The 11077-nt window shown below is 54.4% G+C and overlaps 3 protein-coding genes across 3 annotated transcripts; all 3 read left to right on the top strand.

Annotated features, from left to right (window-relative positions):
- Positions 1 to 878: 878 nt before the first annotated feature.
- Positions 879 to 2787, top strand: A1O1_08549 (xaa-Pro aminopeptidase; the record flags this gene model as incomplete). The annotated part of the gene is made up of 2 exons (XM_007729409.1): positions 879 to 1180; positions 1233 to 2787. 2 exons carry the CDS (start codon positions 879 to 881, stop codon positions 2785 to 2787), a joined length of 1857 nt encoding a protein of 618 aa, XP_007727599.1.
- An 874-nt stretch (positions 2788 to 3661) lies between these two features.
- On the top strand, positions 3662 to 7477 carry A1O1_08548 (uncharacterized protein; the record flags this gene model as incomplete). Its single annotated transcript, XM_007729408.1, has 1 exon — positions 3662 to 7477. The coding sequence occupies one exon, from the start codon at positions 3662 to 3664 to the stop codon at positions 7475 to 7477; it is 3816 nt and encodes a 1271-aa protein (XP_007727598.1).
- Positions 7478 to 9609: 2132 nt separating this feature from the next.
- On the top strand, positions 9610 to 10751 carry A1O1_08547 (uncharacterized protein; the record flags this gene model as incomplete). Its single annotated transcript, XM_007729407.1, has 3 exons — positions 9610 to 9708; positions 9781 to 9869; positions 9962 to 10751. The coding sequence occupies 3 exons, from the start codon at positions 9610 to 9612 to the stop codon at positions 10749 to 10751; spliced, it is 978 nt and encodes a 325-aa protein (XP_007727597.1).
- Between the last annotated feature and the right edge of the window lie 326 nt (positions 10752 to 11077).

Below are 11077 nucleotides of genomic sequence, written 5' to 3'. Positions count from 1 at the left end.
AGAATCACCCCCGTGCATGCCTTCTACTGAGACTGTGAGAGATCCCAGGAGCACAGACAATTCGATGTGTATTCCAGCCGATCTAGGGACATGGCATCCTGTGCTGCTGTAGTCTCTGCGGGAGCTGTGTGTTGCTTGCCGCCCAATTTAGGCCTGAGAAGACGTCTTGACCTTTTGATACATTGAGCCCGAGATGTGTTTGACATATATGGTTCCCGTACCACTGATTAGCGAACAAGTCTATTGCAAGGAATTCCTGGAGATAAAATGCGACCGAGCGCGAAGTAAACTGGTTGATAGATTGTTCAAGCCCGTCGCCTGCCGCTTTAGCCAGCCGTGTACCAGGTGGGCAACAGGTTGTAGGTCCTAAGCGCGGATAGGTGTGTGGTATGCTTGTAGCATAGCAAGATGCCACAGCATCATATTCTACAACGGTTGGGAGAGGATTTATCGCAATGAGCCCATCTCGATTAGTCCAATAAATGCCCCAACCTTTCAATCCCTGATGCCACAGCCTGATGTTGCCAGCCTCGTCCTCCAACAAGTAAAAGCGGCGAGATGCTTATCACGTGAGATCAGGGGGTCGCAACAGCCTGACGACGCAGTTGTCTGCAATCCGCCAATCAAAGCAAGATGCCCCCATATCCATCCTTATACGTATCCTCATTATTGATGAGTCTTGCAGCATTGTTTAGGGTGGACGGGCTGCGACCTCTTCAGATCCCAAGTGACTCTGAAGCATCCACGGCCGCTCGATGCGCTGGTCATCTTGGCGTCTGCCTTCTCTGCTCCGTCGGTCTGCGACCAGCACTCGGTCCCCCTCGCCATTCCAGTCCGTACGATCATTCTCATTCTCAAGTTCGCTGCGAAGCGTCGAAATGGAGACCATAGACACCTCTAAGCGACTGGCGCAATTGCGCGATCTTATGCGCCAACACAAATTGGATGTCTACATTGTGCCTTCAGAAGACAGTCACCAATCAGAATACATTGCACCGTGCGATGCAAGAAGAGCATACATCTCAGGGTTCACAGGGTCAGCGGGCACTGCGGTGATTACGCTTGAGAAAGCCGCGCTGGCAACGGACGGAAGATACTTCAACCAAGCCTCCAAACAGCTTGACAGCAACTGGCACTTGTTGAAGCAGGGTATGGAAGATGTCCCGACCTGGCAAGAATGGTATGTCACATCTCCCGTGTTTGATATATATGCAAGACTGAGCTGAGGCTAGGACGACAGAGCAGGCCGAAGGGGGTAAGACTGTCGGTGTTGATCCCACCGTTATCACAGCCTCCGATGCGCGAAAACTGAAGGAGACGCTCAAGAAGAAGTCACAAGCAACGCTGGTCGGCATATCAGAGAACCTCGTGGACGAGATATGGACAGACCGGCCTCCCAGGCCGGCGGAAAAGGTTATTGTGCTCTCCGAAGTGTATGCAGGCAAACCCTACAAAGACAAGTTGGATGATCTACGGAAAGAGCTGAAGAAGAAAAAAGCCGCCGGAATGGTCGTGTCCATGCTTGACGAGGTCGCGTGGTTGTTCAACCTGCGTGGCAGTGACATCCCCTACAACCCTGTCTTCTTCTCGTATGCAGCTGTGACTCCCAAGTCGGCGATTCTGTACGTCGACTCCAGCAAAGTCGGCCCAGAGGTGAAAGAACACCTGAATGGTGTGGTCGAAATCAAGCCTTACGACGCGCTGTTTTCCGATCTGACAGACATTGCCCAGACCGCTGTGAATGAGTTGCAGACCGACGAAATCACGAAATCGCACACCCCGAAACTCCTCCTCTCAAACAAATCGTCATGGGCATTGAGTCTTGGCTTGGGAGGAGAAGAGAAAGTAGAAGAGTCTCGGAGCCCTGTCGCAGATGCCAAAGCCATCAAGAATGCTACAGAACTCGAAGGAATGCGACAGTGCCATATTCGAGATGGTGCTGCGTTGATTGAGTATTTCGCGTGGCTGGAGGATGAGCTGGTCAACAACCACGCATGGTTAGACGAAGTGCAGGCAGCCGACAAGCTCGAGGAAATCCGGTCCAAAGGGGAACATTTCGTCGGGTTGTCATTCGACACCATCTCCGCTACAGGGCCAAATGCTGCGGTCATCCACTATTCTCCTGAACGTGGTAACTGCGCAGTCATCGACTCGAAAGCCGTCTACTTGTGCGATTCAGGGGCCCAATATCTTGATGGGACCACGGATACGACACGAACTCTACACTTTGGCGAGCCTACTGAGATGGAGAAGAAGGCTTATACATTGGTCTTGAAAGGTGTGATTGGGCTCGATCGAGCGGTGTTTCCCAAGGGTACCACTGGATTTGCCATCGATGCTTTCGCTCGACAACACCTGTGGCGGCAGGGCCTTGATTACAGACATGGAACCGGTCATGGCGTTGGCTCATTCCTCAATGTCCATGAAGGGCCTATTGGGATCGGCACCCGCGCCGCATACTCCGAGGTGTCACTGAGTATTGGCAATGTCATATCCGATGAACCGGGCTACTACGAAGACGGAAGCTTTGGGATTCGCATCGAGAACGTGATTATGGCGAGAGAAGCAAAGACGAACCATAAGTTCGGCGACAAGCCCTGGATCGGGTTTGAGCATGTCACAATGGTGCCCATGTGTCGAAAGCTGATCGACCCGTCATTACTAGATCCCGAAGAGAAGGTCTGGTTGAATGAATATCACAAGGAAGTGTGGGACAAGACAAGTGGCTTCTTCACCAACGACGAGAAGACGACCAAGTGGTTGAAGAGAGAGACTGCCCCGATATGAGGCCACTCAAGACCAGCTGTCCTGCCGTGGAAAGACATGGATGGTCGAGCCCAGGCAGGTATGGTTGCATCCGCAGACAGGCTTGGTACTCGTTTCCCTATGCTGTTAGAGCGCAGGGACTTGGACGAGGCTGTGGAGCTAGCTCCAAGAAGGTCTGTTCTATTGGAGCGATTGCAAGTCTATGAAAGACATGGTCAGGGCGGCACGGAAGCTGCCGATCCAGACATAGAACTCATCTGCAAAGTGCCAGCTTATCCATAGACCATCGAAATATTCTCAGGCCGTCCTCCTTCCTGCACTGGCCAAAACACCGTATCCTCGCCGTCCTTGGACAGCTACATAGCGGCTCATAGATCATAGCAGAGGCTCTGAAGTAGTGAGAGTACAGACGGGCCACGGAGGATGGACTCGATCAGTTAGCTAGTTGTGACCCTGAGTAGGCCGGGTCAGCGACAGGGAAGCATTCGCACTGGTGTTGTGTGTTTAGCATGCATGGCGCTGGTGTCATCGACGATCGATAGATGGCAAGGTCAAAGGGCGACAGTAATCACCTACGTCGATGGTGAGATCGTTGGGAGAGGGAGAGAGAGGAGAAGAAGGTCCGGGTCTGTGAGGAGTTGAAGAACACAGCCAGACGAATAATAAATAATGTTGTCTCGATCGATCAGTTCTGGTGCCAAACTTGAACTGAATGAGACGCATCTCCAACACTTCCGCGACTGAGCCAACGTCGTGTCACTCAGACATACAGATGCACAACGGCAACAACAATCGCTTCCGCTGGTCGGAGGGTTCTTCTCGCAGCAGAGGAGATGTATGAAGCGACAACATCCCGTCTATTCCTCCAACACCCGCCCCTCGGTCGCCCGCAAGCATGAGTGGTAACAATCCTTATGCCGTCAACGGCCACGCTCCCCGTCAATCCAGCGAGTCAAACCCCTACGCTCCCACCAACGCTCCCAATGCCGTGTCCGGCGGACGTTACGTCGACCCCTACATAACCCAGCAAAACAATGCCTCATCTGCCTCAATCAATAGTTTCGGCTCTCACGAGCGCAGGCGGAGGTCCAATCCCTATGACCCGCGCGACCGCGACCGCGACCGAGACTCACCCGCGCCTCTACCTTCCGGCCGCGCCGGCTCTGGAGGCGGAGGCTATGGCGGACTACCCCGGGCCAGATATGCAGATGTGAACCCGCCGTCGCAGTCGCAGACGCAGACGGAATATGACTATGGACGGTCACGGACATCTCATGAATATGAACAACAAAGGCCCCCGCGGCCGCCAACAAGAGAACGAGACCGTAGCTACAATGACACCAGAAGTGGCCTGGCTGGGACGATGATGCCGCCGCCGTCGACCATACCTTCTCATAAACCGTCTGTATCCAGCTTGAGTCAACAGGGTGCAATAAACGGTAATAGCAATAGCAACAGCAACAGCAATCAATCTTACCCTCCACCACAGAACCCTCCCAGACAATACTCTCCTCGCCGGCCAGCCAAGAGCATGGACGAAATCCTACGCCACATCCAGTCCGACTGGAAGGAGATGGAGGGCGACGAATGCGTCCCTGTCAAAATGGCCCTCAGGCTTATGGATCCGAGCTCGTTGGGGTTGGCCAGCAAAGAAGGCGACTTCGCCAATACGCATGTTGATCTGCAGAAGAGCTTGAAGACCGTAGTCAACGAACACTACGCCGACTTCAACAGTGCCGTGGGCACGTATCATAAGATCCAAACCGCGATCAAGGAAAGCCAGACCCGCGTCCGACAGTTGAAAGGCGGGTTGATGAACGTGCGAGGGGGAATGCTGACGACCCGGCCCGAACTAAGGGGCCTGGCCGAGGAAAGCAGACAGCTGGATGAGATGCTGGTGACGCTGAGCAATATCGAGTCGCTGAAATCGGTCCCTGGCAAGCTTGAAGAGAAGATCAGCGAAAAGAAATTCCTGGGAGCCGTGGACCTGCTGATGGACAGTCTGAAGAGCATCACCAAGAGCGGCCTGGATGGCATCGGCGCGATCTCGGATCTCAGAAGCTACTTCGTCAATCAGGAAAGTACCTTGCTCGACATCTTGGTGGAGGAGTTGCACGATCATCTCTACCTGCGCAGCCCTTACTGCCAGGATCGGTGGAAAGGCACCAAGGCCAATGGTGAAGAAAGAGACCCCAAAGACAATCTCATGGGCACGGGCGTGAACGCTTGGGACCGGCCCTTCAACCACTACTTGACCACTGTGGATGTCACCTCTCCCATGATCGAAGATGCGTCCAAGAATCCCGAGGCCGACACTTTCTACTACATCCACATGATCTTGGAGTCGCTCAACAAGCTCGGCCAGCTCGGAGAAGCTGTCTCGCGGATCGAACAACGAATGCCCGTCGAATTGTACAAGGTCGTCGAAAGGACGTATGCCGAGATTGACGCCAGATATCCCAGCCATCTGAGGAGACGGCCGACCAAGGAAAGTCGAAAAGCCATGCTGTTGCACCTCAACGACGGCCGGAGCCAGGTCTTGTCCGACTTCCTCTACACTTTGTATTCCAAGTTCGAGGCTATTGCCGAAAGTCACCGTGTTCTACACGAGGTTGTCGCAGGCATCGCGGCGAGGGAGAAGTTGGCCAAACCGGACAAATACACGGGCGGGTTCAAGGAGCTGTGGAAACTGTACCAGATGGAAATGCGCTCGTTGTTACATGACTATCTGGCCACCGACGGTGACATGGCGATCCGGTCGGGACTGACTACCACGACCAGCAACGACATCTTCGCCCGGCCCCAGCGCGACAAGAACAAGAAGATGTTCAAGCTGTCCGAGGTCGATCGGAAATCCGAAGCCATGAAGGCCGAGGAAGAAGAATTGGAGGATATCCTGAAGAGCTCGGTGCCCGGGTTGGTGAGCAAGTCCCGCGCTGCCAATGGGACCGATCTCGTCTTGGAACGCAGCGGCCAGGACAGTTCTGCTGCCGGACACAAGCTGCTGATCGAGCCGGGAGTCTTCAACATGCCCGTCCTCCTGCCGCCATCACTGACCTTCCTGCAACGCCTCAAGGACGTGGTGCCGCCGACGTCGCATATCCCGATGAGTACGCTGACGTCTTTCCTGGATGATTTCCTCATCAACGTCTTCCATCCGCAGCTGGAAGAAGCAGTCACCGAGCTCTGCACTCAGTGCATGATTGACCTGGAAGCTTTCTCAGAGGACGCACAGTGGTCCAGGCATTCGCGCCATCCCATATTCAAGGGCACCGTTTCATTCATGGCCCTGATCCGCGCCTTCTCGGGCATGTTGAGCTCGATCCCGCAGGATCAGATGTTCACCCAGCTCATCATCAACCAGCTCGTCACATACTACGACAAATGTTACGGCTACTACAAGGCCCTGGTCAGCCGAGTCGCGCCTTCAGATACAAATCCGCAAGTCAACACGCTGTCGCCCAAGGCGGCTGCTTCTTTGGCCGAGTCAGGAGAAGTGCACGACGCCGCTCTGGAGCTACTCAACCTGGCCAAATCTGGCAGGCATGGTGTGTCTCGGTCGAATCTGATTTCGAAGGAGGTCCAGGCCCTGCTTGCAGCCACAAAGGCCAATCCTCTGTCATCGTACGACATCATCTCGGATCCCAAATCGGTCCATCAACTATCGTTGCTCTACAACAGCATGCAGTGGTTATCCGCAGCCCTGGCCCAGATCAGACGAGTCGATGCAGACATGCCTTCCGGGCTGTCGCATGCTCGGAGCGGTTCACAAGGCAAGAGTGCTCGGCGATGGACCCTGATCACGACCCTTCGTGGTACCAACAAAACGCCGTCTTTGCCCGGTGCTGTCAATCCCATCTTCTTACCTTTGACGTCGGAAACAGCCATTCCTTTTGATCAGACCGTGTCATCGTTCCGAACTCTTGCCCAGACCAGCTTGTTGACCTTGCATATCGACATCCGCTGTGGTATTATCCATCAAATGTCACGCACACTCAGCGGGCCTGCTGGGGCAGCGGCTACATCGCCACCAGATAACCGGGACTCATCTGCTCTCCCGCCGTTGGATTCCGGCCTGTATCCGTATGTTCTTCCAGCTCCGCCCAGCTCAGCGTCACCTCTCGTCCTCGAATTGAATCACGACCTTATTGCCTTCGATTCCAACATTGCCGCTTATCTAGGCTGGAAGGAGCGTGATTTTATCCTGTCAGGTCTTGCAAGACTGGTCGATCGATATCTTGTCATGGCCGCAGACAAGATCGGGGTCATGAACGAGAATGGGGCGGAGAGGTTCCGGATCGATGCTATGGTTGTGCAGCAGAATCTTCGGGCCATTCTGGCCAGTAACGGTCCGCGCCACGACAGCACTACGGAAAAGGACAGTGACAGGGACAAGGCAGATCCTACCGGTCTTGGTATATCCACTGAGCCACCCGCAGAGGATGCAGAGGACGAGGACACCGGACTGTTGGTATCCTCCTCGCAGTATATTGATCTCTTCCTCTCCGGTCCCCAGGCGATTCTGCAGTACGTTCGAGACTGCAAGGCTCAGAAACAGGCCGTCGGGTATACATACGATGAGCTGAGGACGCTCGTGGAATTGTGGTTCAGTGCCAAGTTGAGGGGAGAGGATCGAGAGGAAGCCATCAAGGCTCGCAAGAGCTTGCAGGACGTGCTCCTCGCGCTCGGCGAAGGGATGTGGGACTCATAATTTGGGTAGTAGCATCGCGGAGACTCGGACACGGGCAACGCAAGTGGGATAACTGCAACAATGTCAACTTTCTATGGGTTCGGAATGGTTCATGGGGTGTGCCTTCTGGCGGAAGAAGGGCAAGCAAGAGCCAAGCCTGTAGGGTCAGAATGAACAAAACCTTTGCGGCATGGTTGTCCTGCTGTCGCTGCACCTTCTCTCCGTGCTGTTTCCTTGATCACTGCACCGGCCGAACTTTTCGACTGTCAGGCAAACACCGTTTCGCACCTTCGCTGCCGGCTAACTTGGCCTGGGTCGGGAGTGGTATGAGAACCGAAAGAAAGCCGTGACGGAGGAGGAAAACCTCTCACTCGACCTGCTCTTCCGGGCAGGTCATGCGTCCCAGGGATGTCGGAGACTCACTCCAACGAAGGCTTCCAGAGCACAAGACTCCTTTTGACCCGCTGAGGAGTTTTATCTTCTTTAGGCCTAGCCGGATGTGCGTTTTCCGTGGATGATACCACAGTAAGCGTGGCTGTAGCGTTCCAGAATCGAAGAACCTGGCGTCGAGATCAACGGAGGCCTTTGAACGAGGTTGGAAGCAGCGTCATCGCATCGCCTAACCGATTTGCAGCGTCCCTATCAAGACGAATAAGAGTCGGCGGTTAATAGCTACAGGCCTCGGTCCCCTGTCGAGGGGCGTGTGGTGGCTGAATCTGGCTTTTGGTCGCTGGGCTGTAAGAGGCCGGATGCAAGGTCCGCCATCTGTTTAGCGGCTTCCTCGCAATCCAAGGGGAGGAGAATTTTGTAGCAAACTGTGGAACCGGTGTTGATCGAATTTCAAGCACGGAGTGTGTCAGTATTATTGATATAAATTCTGTCGTCTCAAGCAGGTCCCAGCAAGAGGTACTTTCTAGGACGTTGGGGTTGTGGCCAGCCGAAGTGGTCTGCCAGACAGGACTGCAAAGCGGTCCGGGAGACCTCTGATTGTGGCTTGCAATCCGGCATGACCTTCGACTGGGCAGAAGTGTGACGCCTTCGATCAGGGCCTAGCACACCTGTAAATACAAATTGGTACAGCCGGTGAAATACCAAGGGAGTCGAGTGCGCTCAAATGGCGATGTTGTATGTGTAATTCCGTAGATCGATGCGTCCATTGGCGAATCCACTCTGCAAGAGAAGCTTTGTCCACCGCTCCGTCCACCGGTCTGTTTGGTCTTGCTGCTCTGCTAGTTTCTAGAGGCCGTCTAGCATCGATGGCGGCCATGTCGGCAATCCATCTGACACCTTCCTTTTTTGTTGTGTAGACGTGTCGTTGCTCGATGTGTTGGATGTCGCCTCTGTCATTGATCCCATCAGTCGCTTGTGGTGCGAATCTCTGAATGGGAATATTGCTTCTGCTACAACATACTCCCACCCCTCAGCCCTTCAGGCCAGAACCTGTGTTTAGTTACTGCTGGATGGTATGATGATTGTGTTGGAGTACATTCCGCTAGTTGGAGAGCCGCCCCCAAATATTCTGTCTGAGGGTCCAGGGAAGGCTGTGGCTTTTGGGGCACTCGCTTCGGTACGGTCATGGCCATGGCCATGCGGACAAGGTTGGCCCAGCCGGGTCTATGATCCTAGCGCGGACGGTTTAATTGTGGCCCACGGGACCCGACTTGTCAATTCCTCATCGTTTTTGCCCTTATCCATGGTGGAATGGCATTCTGCTGCGAATTGCATCTGCAGGACTCATTCAAGGCAAACCAACACCACTTTACTGTTTTGAGCGTAATAGCGGGATATTCGAGCAAGCGTCAGAATGTGCTTGGTACTGCTGGGTGCCATACTTGACTGAGTCGATCATTAGACAGGCGTCTGTATACTAGCGGTCTGGACGTTGTTGCTGAACGAGATTGTCTGCCGCTTTGCGTGAGGGATGAATCATCATCTGGAAGACTTGGGTATCGACTGTGACATCGAGAAAATATCGAACGACAGAAAACCGTTCGCTGGTCACGCTGATTGTGGGAGTCGAGAGCGTCAATTGTCGAGCCTGCCCGGATTCCTGTTGTATCATCAACACGGCTGCTCTCATCGTGGTCTTATCGCATCTGAGCAGCAAAACGACGATTGGGACGAGGGTCCCTGATCCTTCGGTCCAGCTCAGAATGTCAGGGCGGAAGGAAAGGACCGATGGTATTGAACATTCGAAATCTCGAGCACGCATCGGGCGAGCTTGTGACCGTTGCAAGCTTAAAAAGTCAAAGGTGTGTGTACCTAGGTAGCCAACACGGTGTCAAGCTTCATAGGTCTAGCTACACACGCTGACCCCTCGATAGTGCGATGGCAATAGCCCATGTTCGAGTTGCGTGGCAAGCGACAGCACCTGTGAATACAGCGTCCGCCGCCGACGTGAGGCGAGAGACTGGTAAGTTCGTTGGCACACATCGTGCGGTCACGGTCCCTGTGAGTCCCTGTGATGGGGTTTGTTCATCCGCTCTGATCACTTCTCTCGTCCAGGTATTGGGGCATGCAGGATATTATCGATGAAGCGTTGCAAAGGCTTTACTGGGCATGTAGGGAGGGTCGAGGATTTCCTGGCGTCGTTCCCGATGAGAGCGGTGGCAGAGTCCCGACCGATGCGATCCTTCGAGGCTTGGGGTTGACTCCTCCACCAGTAGAGCGCTTGGGTCTCGGCACCACCCAGTCGGATTCTGCTCTGGATGGCATCGAACGAGGTTCCGAACCGTCATATCGTCCACCGGACGTCCAGTCAGATCGTCTATCCAGGGCTTCGACAAGTTCCTCGAGGCCAACACCACGATCGGTGGTGAGCGAGGACCGACCCATTATGGGTGACGGGGTGTCAGGGTTGGATGGGCCAGGACTGCGCACCCAGAGGCTGCCCACGCAGACACAGCCAGGGCATTCATCGGTGAACCTGTCCCATCAATTTTCCGACGGCATGGACGGTGCAATTGATCCTGTAATGCTTCAAGACGGTGAAATGGACATGATGAGCCTCGGTGGTGCGGTATTTCCGGAGGTGGATTCACTGCATTTTCAACCGAGCGAACAGACGACACAGACTGACGAGCAACCGCCGCCTCCATCCAGTCACACACCGATGCAGTCTCAAAGCTCACAGGATGTGGGAATGATGTCCAGCCATGGCTCAGGGTGGGCCATCCAACGAGGGTTACAGCCTGCCGGGACGTTGCCGTGGCCAGGCACCCTGGCGGCGGTGTACAGAAGTACCAAACAAGAGCTTGATGGGAGTTCTTTCCACGGTTCAAGTCCACAACAGTAGTATCTGGGAGCAGGCGTCGGGACTGCGCCACGCAGGGGTGCTTTTGGTCTTCCAAGCACTCCATTGGATCGATTCGTTGGACGAGCGAGGATAGGAGGACGCAGTGGCAAAAGTTCGAGTGTCGACTATGCTCAGATGGCAGCAATGACGGCAAACAGAGGCCGTCACGACGATGCGTGAAGCCACGACATTTGCGCCGGGAGATAGGAAGCATCCATCTTCCGATCTAGAAGGACGGGAATATTAAGCCGAGCAACTTCAAGTATATGCGGGAAGAAGTAGACGTCGGATGCAGCAGTAACCACGCCACGACTGCGATTGCAGAC

This window comes from Capronia coronata (assembly GCF_000585585.1).
Source record: "Capronia coronata CBS 617.96 chromosome Unknown acBCG-supercont1.8, whole genome shotgun sequence".
NCBI classification, from domain to species: domain Eukaryota; kingdom Fungi; phylum Ascomycota; class Eurotiomycetes; order Chaetothyriales; family Herpotrichiellaceae; genus Capronia; species Capronia coronata.
This window is presented reverse-complemented; position numbering and strand designations above follow the sequence as displayed.